The sequence below is a fragment of the Lissotriton vulgaris genome, chromosome 1_1 (assembly GCF_964263255.1).
Source record: "Lissotriton vulgaris chromosome 1_1, aLisVul1.2, whole genome shotgun sequence".
Lineage (NCBI taxonomy): Eukaryota > Metazoa > Chordata > Amphibia > Caudata > Salamandridae > Lissotriton > Lissotriton vulgaris.
In genome coordinates, this window is record NC_141685.1 from 775,424,200 (window position 1) to 775,439,789 (window position 15,590).

At 44.0% G+C, this 15,590-nt stretch overlaps 1 protein-coding gene across 1 annotated transcript in view; it reads left to right on the top strand.

Moving 5' to 3' along the window:
* Window positions 1–15,590, top strand: part of HMCN1 (hemicentin 1) — a 1,183,532-nt gene that overhangs the window by 1,085,455 nt on the left and 82,487 nt on the right. Inside the window, exons 96-98 of the mRNA XM_086956029.1 lie at window positions 3,017–3,138; window positions 8,933–9,170; window positions 13,131–13,193. Of these exons, the coding sequence (XP_086812155.1) occupies window positions 3,017–3,138; window positions 8,933–9,170; window positions 13,131–13,193 (423 nt within the window). The remainder of the gene's footprint in view (window positions 1–3,016; window positions 3,139–8,932; window positions 9,171–13,130; window positions 13,194–15,590) is intronic.

Here is a 15,590-nt window from a genome sequence, read left to right on the forward strand (position 1 = left end):
CAATACCCGTTGTACAGGAACCCTTGCAGCAGCCAAGGCCTGTTTAAGTCCAGTCGGGACTCTAACTGCACTGAGACTGAGCAGCCGATGAGGGGCATTAGCATTGCAGAGACCCACTTCCAGAGTGGTCCAGCAATCCAGATTTTTGCACCCTCAACCAGTGAGACCGACAACTGCAATGACATAGGACACGCAGAGCCCAGCTGACCTTTCCACTCTGCACCCTAGCTTCCAAGCCCAGGTACATTAACCAACTGTGCCCCATTATTCGCAGGATATTTGTGACCCAAGCCCTTCATTGGGAGCTTCCCGACTTCTTCCCAATTCCCCCTCTGCAGCCTGCTTCTAGGTGACCCCCTCTTCTTTCACCGGTGTAGAGAGCAAAGCTAACCCAACCAGCACCTCTGCACCCGGACGCCCCAGGGAGGGAACGAGTAACTGCTGGTGTCACTTTGGACCTTGGCACCCTACGACCCTAAGTCCCGAAGGAGACCCCCTGAAACGGACAGTAAATAACTGTATGCAATATATGCCTTTTGTCTCATAGGGAAGCATTGCTGCAGAAAGACGCACTTAAGTGAACTGTTTACTTACCAGTGAAGTTCAATATGTTAAAAATTACTTACCTGATAACGAAATTCTTCTCATCAACATTTATATAAAAACATGAGTTATTTTTTAAAATTAGTCTTGGATTTATTCTTGAGTGTGTGTCTCATTTATTGCCTCTGTAAGTACGACAAATGCTTAGCACTACCCTCTGCTAAGTCAAAACTGCTCGCCCACACTACCACAAAAGAGAGCATTTAGTGTTATCATATTTGCCTCTGTAAACTTACAAGGGCTGTCTGAGCTTTCTGCACAGTGTACCTCTTTTTGGTCCACTATATAAAGATCCGGCTTCCTACAATGTCTAAAGAGGGATAATCAATAATGAGAAAATATGGAAAATTCGGAATAGTTTGGAGGCATTCTTCTAATACAAAATTACTTTATATCCTCCCGCATGTTTGAATTAAAGATGCAGTTATTTTCAGAAAACTTTATCAATTATTCAAAACACCATTTAGTGTTAAACTACAATGAAATTACAGTCCACATATGATATGTATGTAGACCATCTGATAGCTGTGAATCAATTGAGATTTGCCTAGTTCTAAAGATCTCTGTCTGACCGCCTTTAACTATGACATGTTTTCAGGCAAAATAGACATCAGCATTTAGCTATTAAGTTGTCTCAGTGAGTTTACACTCATCTGTGATATATTCTGTGATGTGGAGTCATGGTTTCAAATCCTAGCAAGGGCATGTTATCCTCCCATCCTTGCAGGCAGGAAACATTAGGTGCCACTTAATTGGGTAGGCGTAATACCAGCTATTTGCCATGCTGAGAACCCAGAGAAACAGCCAAAGAGAGTTATAAAGCACTATATAAAAATACATTTTAATTTAAAAGTCTTCAGTGCAGCGAAATTCCAAATGGCTCAAAAGGAGAAACCAAACACCCATTTAGCATATCAAATCTCTTTGCAATCAGGGTAAGTTAGGCTGTTTCTTTCCCCACACAGGAGACACCTAACACCTATTGACAACCAATCCGCACATAACCAACTACACGTCCTCTCACTTAGGAAGCTTTGCATCTATGCTGGCGCCTTATTGTGATCAATCACTGATTTTGTCGTTCCACTTCATGAGCACATTTTCAAATTATGGCTTTTGTAGAGTGAATGGCGAGCCGCTCAGCATATGACAGAACAGATGCCTAAATTGTAGCCACTGCTCAACCAATGGCCTTATACTAATACACGATCTCAGTTAAATATCAAACTATTATTATATAAATGATTTTTGGATGTTCCTTACAACTTTAAAGTGCACATTTTCTACATTATGTTTGAGGCACCTACGTAAATTCCATCCTGAAAAATTTTGGAATATTAAGTTCAACTGTTTAGATGAGTGCTCTGAGGTGCTTTTTTTTTATACCTTTCAAAAGTGCTCTTTGAATATATTGATTAAGCAACGCTCTCAATTACAATTTTGGGAGAGGCTCTTAAAGAGATTATTGGATGTCCTTCCTAATTTCTATTAAATAGAGGTACTCTTTGATAATCTCTGATGTCTTCTGTTAAGCCCTTGGACATTTTTGCCATTGTTCTCCAAAGATATTGTCAACCTAAGTTCATTTGCAATATGTTCTTAAAGATGCTCTTGAATTATACATCAGCAATATAAGAAATAGGCATTCCATAGGATGATTTTTGAGATACTTGTCTGTGTTAATATGGATCATTTCAGGAGATGCCGATAGACAGGTTGCATTGGATGCACTTCTACAGATTACTTCACAGAGGCTAGCACATGCTCTTGGAAATGTTGATTGATGTTCTATTATATATGTTAAAGATGATGTTGAATGTTATTAAAGATCATCATCAGGAAATGTGTTTAGAGGAAAGTTTTTCAAATTTTTGGTGGTACTTTCAGGTGTTATTGGAGTTGTTCTGGATGTTGCTCGAGATGCTCTTTGATGATATTGAGTATGCTCGTAGTTGTTGTTTCTGACGTCATTACCTTTTTATGATGTGCTCAATGATGGTTTTAAACACTGCATTTGTGTATTTATGAAAGTACTCTTGTTGTTGATGCATATTTTACTGAAGATGTTGCAGGATATGATGTACCATGATGTTGGAATGGTGCATCCGAGAAATTGTCTTGACACGAAAAAAATGCACAGTATGTCTACATTTGTTTTTTACATTCAATCTTCATGCGTAATTTCCAATATTTTATCAGTTAGATTGTCTCATTTATCTCCTTCAGTGCAACAAGATCATTTGTATGTGAATGGTCCAAATTTTTATATGTTACTTGGCAAGACCAAGTATATCTCTGTAGCTGAAAGAAGTAGAAATAACAAAAAAGAAAGAGATATTGTCATTCTGCATTCCAATAAAAATGTATTTGAGATGATTATTTAAGTGTCATTTTCTCTTATTAATTTTAATAGGTGAGATCCTGCGCATGACTCACATTGCCCGAGGTCGGGATTCAGATGGATCTCTCTTACTGGATATAGTAGTGAATGGGTACATTCTCCAATTACATTCATCTGCTGATGTCAATGTAAAGGTAACTAAAAAAATAGATATGTTTGATAATATGTAATTGATTTCATTTTATCGCATTCTTTCAAGTCACGTTTGAACAAAAATAATTCTATTCTGCAGCTCAGTGAACCTTATGCCACAGCATTTTAGAATTTGAAAGCACATTTGACTTTAAATTCTAATCATAAAAGTGTATGTTTCAGCGTATCAGGTGCTGCGGCAGTATTGTTTCTTTTGATAACAACATAAGTAACAGGTTTTATTGTTAGACATTTTAAAGTTACTCATAATATTAGTATCAACCCTGCTAAGAAATATTCAAAAAATGACAGTTACTCTAATAACGTTATCACATACACCATTTATGTAATGTTCTCCTTATTTCCCAAGTCTGACATTGTTCCAGTCCTTCAGCATATATAACTATGCCATCAACAACCTCTAACCTGTCCACAACCACATTCCTTCTGGACCTTACTCCAAAACCTGGATTAACTTTACAATCAGTGACATGCAGAGTCAAATAAGTAACTACCTCTGCCAGTAGGGGTAAAAAAAATCATCTGGTGATCTACCAATTCATGTTTAATGAAGATGCTACAATTCTGAGACTATCATCAAAATTCTTGAAGATGTCCACCACATGTTGGGCAGTGGACTAATCTGTTTTATCATCCATCTTGTCCTCTTGTGGCTATGATACAATTGAGCACTGGAGACGTATCAGACTGCTGGAAACTTTCATGACATTTCCTGGCACAGTTCTGAACCGGTTTATTTCTTGCTTCGGTTACTGCAAACAGCGAGTGAGAATGGGAATTAGTCACTTGTGTTTTGCCACAAAGCCTCATACTGTCCTACACGTTGATTAATGTACATTGAGCCACTGCACATTGTGTTGGAGGAGTCAGGAGTGTCCATTCACCAATACACAGAAGACACACAACTTTATATGAAAATCTCAATATCTTACATCATCACCCTAAAAATATGATTATCATCCATCGCCCTCAAAGAAAATCCAGAAAAGACAGATTTAATTCTAATTACCATATAACACAAATCAAAGTTCAACACAGGCAGAATTAAAGAAATAAAAATAAAAATGTTTTCCCTAATTTTGCACAAGAGACCAATCTCTTGGTTTGAGGATAGAGGTGATTCTTACTATGAAAAGGCACATTGGTCGTAGATTAAAATCAGCCAGAGCAGCTCTGACTGTGCTCAAAAGATCCACACCTTTGTTATAACAGTCAGATTGTTGTGCTGTAACTCAAGTTATGAGTAAATAGACTATATAAATGCCCAGAAATGTTCATGTGCCCATGAAAGCTTTGATATACTCAACTGCAAGACTGTAAGTGGACTCTACAAGTTTGACCATGTAATACCATAATGAGAGATCTTCATTAGCTGCCCTTGGAGGCAAGAACCAAATTCAGACTTGCCTGCTTCAATTTTTAATAACCAACTGTTCCCATTCGTCTCATTTTAAAAGTCTTCTTAAGATAGGTCTGTAACTAGGTCATCTGTTACCTTACACTCAAGGACATACACAACTAGGTTCCACAAAGTCATGGTATCAAAACTGTGCTTTCCTAGACTTCCAAAATGATGGCTTCTGCCCACAACAATCACTTCACCTCCATTTCACCCTGAGCAATGTCTCAGATTCCTTTAGCACTCTCAAAAACATGTCCCTGAAAGAAAACACTAATCTGGGACATCTAGTATGCCACCCTTGTGAGTCTCTTACTACTTTACCAACTGGAAAACTGTTCTTTCAGTCCTTGCTGCCTTCACTCGGTTATCCTCCAAACCTTTATCCAGCACCTCACTTCTCCTCACCTTGTATCTACTTCCTATTGATCCCCTAATTTCCTGCTTAGGCTTTCTATAGCATGTGTTCCCCTCCCTAGCTGCTGATGGGAGCCTGCTGATACAATTTCTTATGGATCGTTCAAATATTAGGCCACCTTGAGAATACACCTTTTCCCATGACTGGGAAGCTAACAGAAATATATAGAAACAAGTGAGAGAAGATATACAAAGTAGTCATGACTACAATAGACACTGCGGAACCGCAATTGCTTTGACCACACTAAAAGATAGTAGAACTATCACGCGTGGGAAAAATGAAGAGGGAGTGGACTGAAAATTGTCAACAGTACTCAAAATAACATCTCCTTTGGGAAACAGAGGAAAATGATAAATCTCAAGCCAAAGTCAAGAATATGGAGTCGAATGTGCTCTGAAGCTTTCAGTGATTCATGAACATGTGCTGTAATTTGATCCATAGCCCCAGTGGGATTACAGGATAACATAATTCATAGACTTAATGAAATGTTGGTGGCTCCCAAGAAAGTCTCGTCCACCTGTCAAAATAAGGGAGGCAAATAAATAATGTTCTTTGACCATCAAGGTGCTTGGACAAAGGTTTGGGCTAAATTATTTGCTGGAGTTCCCATGGTACAAATTATGCAGTGAATTACTGGGATGGCATTTTTAGATTAACCCGGCCTGGAAAGTGAGTGGTTTTATGGAAGCAGACTCGCTGTCAAATCGTTTAATATTAGTCCAACAGGAGTCAGTTTTTGCATTTTCACATTCTTCTTGACAGCTTGTTTTTACTTCATAGGTAAAAAAAATCTTTCTTTTTATAGTATCAAACAGTGACATATTTTGAGGCTCTTGAACTGTGGCGCAAAATCTGCATCTTTATGTTTCTTTTGCGTTACATTGCTATTTAGCTTCTCTGAAGTAATTTGCAATATTGGTCAGTGGCCATATTAAGATATTATGGACATTTCTGAAATGCATATGCCAGAAACGCACATTTATCTAATAAACACAATTACACACTGACAAAATGTGAGGAAGCAAAATGTAAATTCGTCACCCGCTTTTCCAAACTGCACCCATAAAGAAAGAAAAGACTCAGTCAGTCAAAAACACTTTATTCGATTAATTAAAATCATAAAAGGCACAAATTTCATACAATAAATTATACAATCAAGCAATCATAATATACACCAACGGTTTTTAAAAACACAATTCATAAAAACACTTGTTAAAAAATCAGTCAGGATTACAGGAGCTAGGGAGAATCTTAGATCTACGTCGCACAGCTGCCACCAGAAAACTAGCCACACTAAACATAATGCGGGTACTGCTTAACATCTGTAGATATATCAAAGCAGGTCTAACTTGTGAAAAGCCGGCTTCTATCAGAATTGGGAGCAGATATTTTTTCCTACTATCAGAATAAAACCCGCAAAACATAATAAAATGCAGTGTGTCTTGGTGAGAGAAATTATCTCAATTGCACGGCCTGCTACATTCTGGTTTGCCCCAGGTTGGGTAAAAGCCTAGAGAATAGTGGATCAGGTTAAATCTGAATCTTATCAATAGAAATCTATGATATGGTTTGGAAACAATTCTTAAATAAAGTTCCAGCGAGGGGGAAGAGAGAAGTATAAAATGCGCTCTAACCCATGGTTTTGTAAGTTCCCTCTCCTCAAGATCCAGTTTTGCCCTGTCTATAAAATGGTGCTTAATCCACAATACATCCTCCTTCGTAGTGTGGGTTGGAGATGTAAAGAGCTCGGGCCGCCCTAGACGAGAGAACGTCACTCTAACGTACTCAAGCCAGGGTATTCGTTTGGCATTATCCATAGCTATGATGTCATTAAGGATCGAATGGTTGAGTGTAATTTCCTGGTTTAACCAAGTTTTCACCCAGCACAACAGTGGGGCCATCTTCATTTTATCCGTGACATAACCCAGGTCAACCTCCGAGTGAATAGAAAAAGTGGGAGTGGATTGGGGAACTGAAAGCAAATGTCTCAGAAACCTGTTTTCTACTACTTGGATCTTGTCCTGGGCGACATAACCCCACAATGAAGCACCATATGTATCGATGGCCAAACATTTCGAGTTGTAAACTCTCAGCAGGGCCTCCATCGATCGTACCCCCAGTCTTTTTGCAAAACTCATCAGCGCTGAGGTGGACCTCGCAACCGAGTTGCTTTTGATCTTGATTTGGGGGTCCCAAGTACCTTTCTCGTTGAAGAGGACCCCTATATAACAAAAGACATTTACTCTCAAGACCTTGTCACCATTACAGAAAAAAGACTTGGATTTCAGTTTTTTACAGTGTTTTCCCACTACCATATAATGCGATTTCTTGATATTCACCTTAAGATCTAAGGTATCCATAAAAACACCAAACGCTTCCAGCAATCTCTGAAGCCCCACAACAGTGCAGGCCAGCAGGACAGCATCGTCCGCGTATATGAGGATCGGTATAACAGATTCTCCTACACGCGGCACGTCCACCCTCAAGTTCCCCAGGGACTTTTCCAGGCCATTAATATAGATGGTAAAGAGGAGGGGGGCCAGGATTCACCCTTGCCTCACCCCCTCTCTGACCTAAAGTGCTTCGTGCATCTCCCTTCCTGAGTGACCCTCACTGAGGCAGACAGGTCCTGATGTAGGGCCGCTGAAAAACTTACTAAAGGAGGGTCAATGCCTATTTCCAGGAAAATACGCCCTAGCTTAGCCCGATTAACCAAATCGAAGGCTGAGGACAGGTCCATAAAAGCCATAAAAAGAGACCCATCCTTCGACAGCATGTATTTGCTAATTAGAAGCTGGAGATTTAGACACTGATCAAGGGTGCCCCTCTTCTCTCTAAACCCATATTGCAGGCTAGACAAGACACAACGACTATCTAAGACATCCCTGAGTTTGTGGAGTAGCACCCTGCCCAAGATCTTCCCTGCAGAGTCTGACAGGGTAATGGGTCTATAACAGGAGGGATCTCCGCGCTGGCCCTTTTTAAAAATAAGTATCATGACTGCGGTAGCCCACGAGGCAGGAAACCTATTGCCGCTAGCGGCATTAAAAAAGTTTGTTAAAACCCTTGCCCACAATTTTGGAGAAGAGCCATATAAATCCGCCGGCACCCCATTGGGGCCCGGAGCCTTGTTTTTAGAGGATTCATTTATAGCTCTCCCCACGTCAACAGTGTCATAAATTACGCAGGAGAGAGACTGCGACTCGGGAAGAGTACTAGTTGAGGGACATGAGCCAGTAGAACCATACATATAACTAAAATGGTGAAACCACTGTTCGTCAGGGATGACACACTCCAAATCTGTACCATCTATACCCGAAAAGAATGGGTGATTGATTGTTGCCCAGAACTTCCCACTATCTCGGAGGATGTCGATTGAGAGGAGATTATCCCAGGCTTCCATTTTTATTTCCCTTTTCTGTCTGGCGATAGCTTCTTTATAGGCCCCTCTCAACTCGGCAATTGCCGCCTTATCCCTGGGACTACTTTTCAGCGCTTGAAACAAGGCCCTATGGGCCCTAGAGCAACTACCATCAAACCATCTTACATGATTACTACATATGCAAGTGTTAGTGGTAGTCAGGTCCTTAGAGATCTGTGTGCAGATTACCTCAAAGGCACTGACTGTTTCAGCAATGACAGTGCAGAACAGGAACAGTATTTTCCAGGGCATCCTCTCACCCAGAGAGATGCTACTTTTCAAATGATTCTACCTTACCATTCCACCTCTTCCAGCCCAAAAATAACAAATCAAAATATTTATAAAGCTTCCACATTGAAATGGCAGCCTTGACATCTGAGAGATTTGAACAGTGTGCATTGTTGTGTTACCAAGCACTAGGTTTTCCACTATTTAAAGACCATGCAGCCATAATAGTATAAATTTAAGTGTCTCATGCAGAGAATGTGACCAGGATTATCAATAAATAAAATAAAGGTTACTACTTTTTTATTACAGGATTACACAGAAGATTACATACAAACAGGCCCTGGGCAGCTGTACGCGCACTCCACCCGGCTCTTCACCATCGACGGGGTCACCGTGCCCTACATGTGGAACCACACTATTACCTACGACCATGCACAGGGCCGGATGCCTTTTCTGGTGCAAACCTTGCATGCATCTTCGGTTGGTGCAGAATACAATGCACAGGATGAAACACTGGACTTCATAATCCATGCATCTATAGCTAGAGGTAATGTTATTTGGTTTGTGTTTCTTCAACCACAGCATTCTACTTGAGTGGAATGAAAAACTGTAGAGACCCCCAGATTTGTATGATTTGTTTAGAACATGTTAAGAATTAATTTGGTATATGGAACTGTAATACCTTTTCAAAGTATTTTGACTGAAAATATTATAGACAGATGCAATACAAAATACTGTAGAAAACTCCAATACAAAGGTTGTTCAACATAGACCCATACGGCGGGATCCCTGAAGACTTTTTAGGTTATCCGAGGTCAGGTAATACCTTGACTTCGGTCACAGGCCTGCACTCCACCCGGCAGCTCCACTTCCTCAGTCGCTGCCGCTGAGCCCTCAGCCTGGGTGTTCGAGGCTGCTGTTTGCCCGCCTGCCGCATCCCGGTATTTGTATTTGTATTTGTCGACCTCTGAGTGTACTGTTTTTCTCTTTTTCCCATTTTGTGCATTTGTTGTCCGGTTCACTGTGTCTTCTCTCTGCGCATTACTCATTTCTGCTCTTTCACTGTACACTCTGCCCCTCTCTTCCCCCTCGCTGTTCCCTTCTCCCTGATTCCCGCTGCTGCTGACCCGCGGTCCCTCCACCCTCCCCTCGCCCGTTTCCCGCCTCCTAGCTGGGCATCCCTCCCCTACAAAATGCAGACCGCTGTGCGGTCACGCAGCGGATTGCGCACAGCGTGCGCACTGCTGGGACACCTAAGTCTGCGCCCATCCGAGACCCGATCGCGGCCAGCGCCAGGAACCCTGGCTCCCCGGAGCCCCACCGATATGACAACCCCACCCTCCTCACTCTCAACCCCGTAAGACACCCCGACTGCCAGAATTCCTCACCGAACACCACCCACTGACCTTTCTCCTGCAGACACTGCCAACGTTTCTGCACCATCTACAGTGCCATTACATCCGCCACAGGCTCACGAGACGGCCACGCCACCGAAGGCCTGACGTGCATCCTCCTCAATGTGCGTTCCCTCCACAGACACGCCTTAGAGATCTGGGACCTGATCAACACCCTAAAGCCCGATGTCGCCTTATTTACGGAAACCTGGACCAACGCCACCTCCGGTCCCGACATCGCCACTGCAATCCCCGTTGGTCACAAGGTCCAGAGGAATGACAACCCACGCTGCCTAGGAGGAGGACTCGCTATCGCACACAAGGCCTCCCTCTGACTCTTCACCTCCAGCACGAGTGACCCCCACTCCAACACAGAACACCTCCACTTCCAGATCCAGACCTCCCCCAGGACCACGCTACATAGCACCCTTGCCCATAGACCCCCAGGACCCCGCACCCTGGCCACTACAGCAATCACCGACCTCGTCGAACCCCATGCCATCACCTCCATGGACTACATTCTACTCGCAGACCTGAATTTCCACCTCGACAACCACTGCGACCCCGACTCCACTGCCCTCCTCGACAACCTTTCCAACCTCGGACTGAAGCAGCTCATCAACACCTCCAAGCACCCTCGACCCCATCTTCGCAGGAGTGTCAAATGAATGCTTCAGCCACACCACGCAGCCCCTCTGGACTGACCACCACTGCGTACATTTCACCTTCAACACCACCACTGCACCCAAACTGGCCCGCCACGAAGGAACTGGAGTAAAATCACAGAGGAACACCTCAACTCCACCCTCCCTCTTGACCCCCCATCACCACGACCGACACCAACGCCGCAGCCAAAGAACTTCACAGATGGATCTCCAGATGCACCAACAAGGTCGCCCCCTCCGCCACCCCGCCAAACAACGCCCCTGAAGGCGGCCTGGTTCACCACCAAACTCCAAGTCTCCAGGTGCACCTGCAGACGCCTTGAGAAAAAATGTCAAAGCCGGAAAACCACAGAAGACCTAAACAACTTCAGGAGCGCCGTGAAGGAGTATCACTAGCTCATAAGGAACACCAAACAGTCCTTTATCAAGAACAAAAACGACACCAACACAACCAATGCCAATGAACTCTTCAACGTCATACAGCAATTCACCAAAACCCCCAGCGAGGCCATGGACATCACACCTACACAGGAACTCTACAACAAGCTCAGCTCCTACTTCCATCGGAAGGTCAATACCCTCTACGACCACTTGTGACCAGACACCACTCACAACCCTCTCCCCCTCTGCCGACCTGCAGCTGACCAGCACCACCTGGACTCCCGCCACAGTGGAGCTCATCACCCCAACCATAATGAAAACCTGTTCCAGAGCCCCCACGGACCTCTGCCCACTGCACATCTACCAGAGGGCCGCCACCACCATCGTCCCCGAACTAGGATGGACGATCAACACCTCCCTCCAATCCGGCATCTTCCCTGACAACTGGAAGCGGGCGGAAGTCAAGCACCTCCTTAAGAAGGCTATGGCCGACCCAACGGACCTGAAGAACTACCGGACCATCTCTCTGCTCCCTTTCCCCGGCAAAGTCACCGAAAGACTCATTCATCGAAGAGAACGCCATCCTAGACGCCTCCCAGTCTGAATTCCATGACAACCACAGCACAGAGACTGCCCTCCTCGCCACCACTGACGACATCTGCATGCTACTTGACCAGGGACACACCGCAGCCCTCATCCTACTAGACCTCTCCGCGGCCTTCGACACCGTCTCACACACTCGCACCCAGACTGCAGCACGCCAGTATACAAGGTACCGCCCTCAACTGGATCCGATCCTTTCTCTCCGGCAGAACCCAGAGGATCAGACTCCCCCCTTTCCTCTCTGAACCTACAGAGATAAACTGAGGAGTACCACAAGGATCATCCACAGGGATCATCACTCAGCCCCACGCTCTTCAACATCTACATGGCCCCCCTCGCTGCCATCGTCAGACAGCATGGGCTCAACATAGTCTCTTATGCCGATGACACCCAGCTCATCCTCTCCCTCACGAAGGATCCCAAAGACACCAAGCTCAGCTTCCAGGAAGGAATGAAGGACATCGCGGCCTGGGTGAAGGACAGCTGCCTGAAGCTCAACACAAAGAAAACAGAGGTCCTCGTCCTGGGACCCTCGACCTCTGCTGGGACGATACATGGTAGCCCTCTGCCCTCCGGAGTCCTCCCACCCCGACAGACCACGCTCGGAACCTCGCCATCATCCTCAACTCCTCCCTCACCATGACCCGCCAGCTCAACGCAGTTGCCTCCACCAGCTTCAATGGCCTCCGCATCCTCCGACAGACCTTCAAATTGATCCCCCCCCCACTCCCCGAACACAGAAAAACCATCCCCCACGCACTCATAACCAGCAGACTGGTCTACAGAAAAGCCCTCTATGCCGGTGTCAACAGGACCCTCCTACACAAACTACAAACCATCCAGAATGCAGTGGCCAGGCTCGTCCTCTGGACCCCTCGGCACGAACACATGACTCAACACCTTTGAGATTGATTGATCCATATAAGAATAATATTAACAAAATATGTGTGTATTGACTTCAGAAACATTAATCCCAAAGTTGGAGAGTAGATTTGAACTTTCAGTTTCACAAGCATTTGAATAGTACTTCATATAAGAGTTCAGCAACCTCTGGCATAGAAGGCACTGCCAATCTGAGGAGTGTGTTCACCCTATCAGTCAATCACTCATTGACTCCCTTGTGCCACAAGATTTTTAGTACTTCAAAATGGAAGCTGTGTTGCATGACTTCGGTGTGGACCCCATAGCCTACAACACTCTACTGATGCATTACTAAATGAAGCAAGTCTGTGACTATCTGGAAGGAATGAACATAGACTTTTGTAAAAGTAATGAAACTGGTCTGGTTTAATGTAAAGGAAAAGGAAGCTGCATTTCTGTATGAAACTGTTCACATTTAAAGCACTCTTTCGACCTTTGTGTCTTGTTCACACTATATAAAACTGCAAATAAATATATAAATAATGGTGTTTAGATGAAGTTTCATTGTTATGTACTAATAAGCCCTTTTCTGTTACTTGCTAGGAGACAGGAGTAACCAGTGCCCTGCCGGGTTTGGATTGGATAGCACTGGACCATACTGCACAGGTAAGACCATTCACAATCACTTGATGGACTGTTTACCTGAAGTGCAGAGTGGAAAATAGTAACCAAAGTGTAGAGCAAGCTAGTCAAGGTAAGAGACTTGTTACACTCGTGCCACCGCCCTCTATAATTCTACATGCAACAGGCCTAGATAACAATAATCACAGGTGTGGTTTTTGATGTTACAAAAATTACTATTGAATGTAAGATTGCGTACAACTAAATAATTAAATAGTAGCATTTCAAATTGAACAGGTACATATCCTCAACACATAACACAAAACTGCCACATTTTGCATAGTACCTTGGTTAAACCAGGTCTGCATGAAATGTAAATTTTGTGTAGTGATGATGCTTGAAGTTCACTAGTTTGCAATTTCACACATTTTTTCTGGTGCATGAAGTTCCCCGTTGAAGAAATGTTTTGTGGGTGTATTTTTTCTTTTAATTCAATGCACTGTTATTGTATACTTGTGTAGGAAAGTGCCCCTTTTTGACATGATCTCCCCCACTTTTTGAGTGGGAGTGCACTAGGTTCCTGCTTGCCAGTGCCAGATCTCTTTCCCAAAACTGTGCAATTGTACCCCAATTGGCAATGCCTTTAGTGCTCCCCGTAAGTCCCTAATAAGTGGTACCTCTGGTACCCAGGGCAAGAAGGCTAAAGAGGGTCCTGAAGGGCTGCAGCATGAATTGTGCCACCCTTAAGGACCTCTCAATAAAAACATACATACTGCCACTGGAGGCTAAGTGTCTTGATGCAGACAAAAGTGAAAACATAACGTGGCACACATCCCTGGGGTGGTGAAGTGAACTAAAGAATGATGATGGATTAAAACCAGATCAGTTGACTGGGGGAGATTGTTTGATTTACTCAAATGCTCCGCCCATCATCCCCTTTGGTATCGCTTTGTTCGCCCTAAGTTGGCAGTGTATGCCCAGACATAGGTCCCTTGCTCACTTTGCTACTGGATTCAAGATAGCCTGGGTGATGAGGGTTATGAACCCGAAACCGGTCCCAGGATGCTTGTTTCCGGTCCAGGGAAGACATGACTTGGCAGTTCGGGCTGGACTGTTCCCATGAGGCAGAGGGTCAGACTGATTTGCATATGGCCATGTCTTAACTGGGGTGGTCCATCATCCCCTTTGGTATCGCTATGCCCATAGACACTGCATGCAGTACAGGTAAGTCACCCCTACAGCAGGCCTTAGAGCCCTAAGACAGGGTGCACTATACTACATGTGTTTTTTCAGCTCTATTGCTTGCAGCACAAGTGAACAGGGAAGCCATTTTTAAGTACATGTGCTGTACACTGGTGAAAACGAGTTCCCTAGCTTCATGATGGCTTCACTGAAGATAGGAATGCTTGGCATCAAACATCTTTCATTAATAAACCCACACTGATGCCAGCATTGGGTTTAATAATACAGGTACACAGAGGGCACCCCCTGAAAACCTATCAGCTACTGTTGTTCTGACTGACTGTTTTTCACCAGCCTGACACCAGAGACAAGTTTCAGTCTCCCAAGGGTGAGCGCCTTTGCTCACCGCAGGTTAGAAACAAAGCCTGCTCGGGCAAAGGGTGTTTACACTTCCTTCCACAGGATGACCTGCAGATTAGCATTCCAAGGCAGGGGAGCTTCAAAGAGCCCACCGCCTTTGGCATGCAACTCTGGCTTCCCTTCCGCAAGCGACTGCTGGCCCCATCTGTAGAGAGCCAGTGGGCACCTTGACAGGTGGGAAAATTAGCTAATCAGATAGGCAGGTCCCACCTCAGGCTAGTACCACCATTGAGATGGGCTACCTGAAGTGGAGGCAACCTTGATGGCAAACTTAGGAACTCTGGGACAGGGTTATGCATACTTCCCACAGGAAGTGATCATATAGGGGGTGTAGTGACCCCTTTGGCTATTACCCTACACTCCCCTAACACCATTAAATTCAGTATTTAGGGGAGCCCCTGGCATGAGATATTGGTCTCGTAAGTCGATGTACTCTACCTAAATAACGTACTTGTTTTTCCTCTCATTGGATCACATTGCAGCTTCTGAAAAATGCACTGATGACTTTTTAAATGTAAAAGTATTTCTCTTGCAAAATGTGCTTACCTGATCTTATTTATTCTAGTGCCTAAACCTATATAAAGATACATGTTATTTTCATAAATTGGTGTGAATCTCCTTTTTGAGTCGTGTGCATTTGCAGATGTCTAACACTCCTCTCTGATAAGCCTAAGGCTGCTTAACAACGTTACTTCCTAGAAGAGCACCTTGGAATTTTTAGAGCAAGCTCCTGTACACTTAAAAGGGAACACCTGGGCTCTTTGTATGGTATACCTCTTTTTGGTATACCTTATAAAGAGCCAGATTCCTACATTTACTTGGTGATAGAGGAAGGATTTA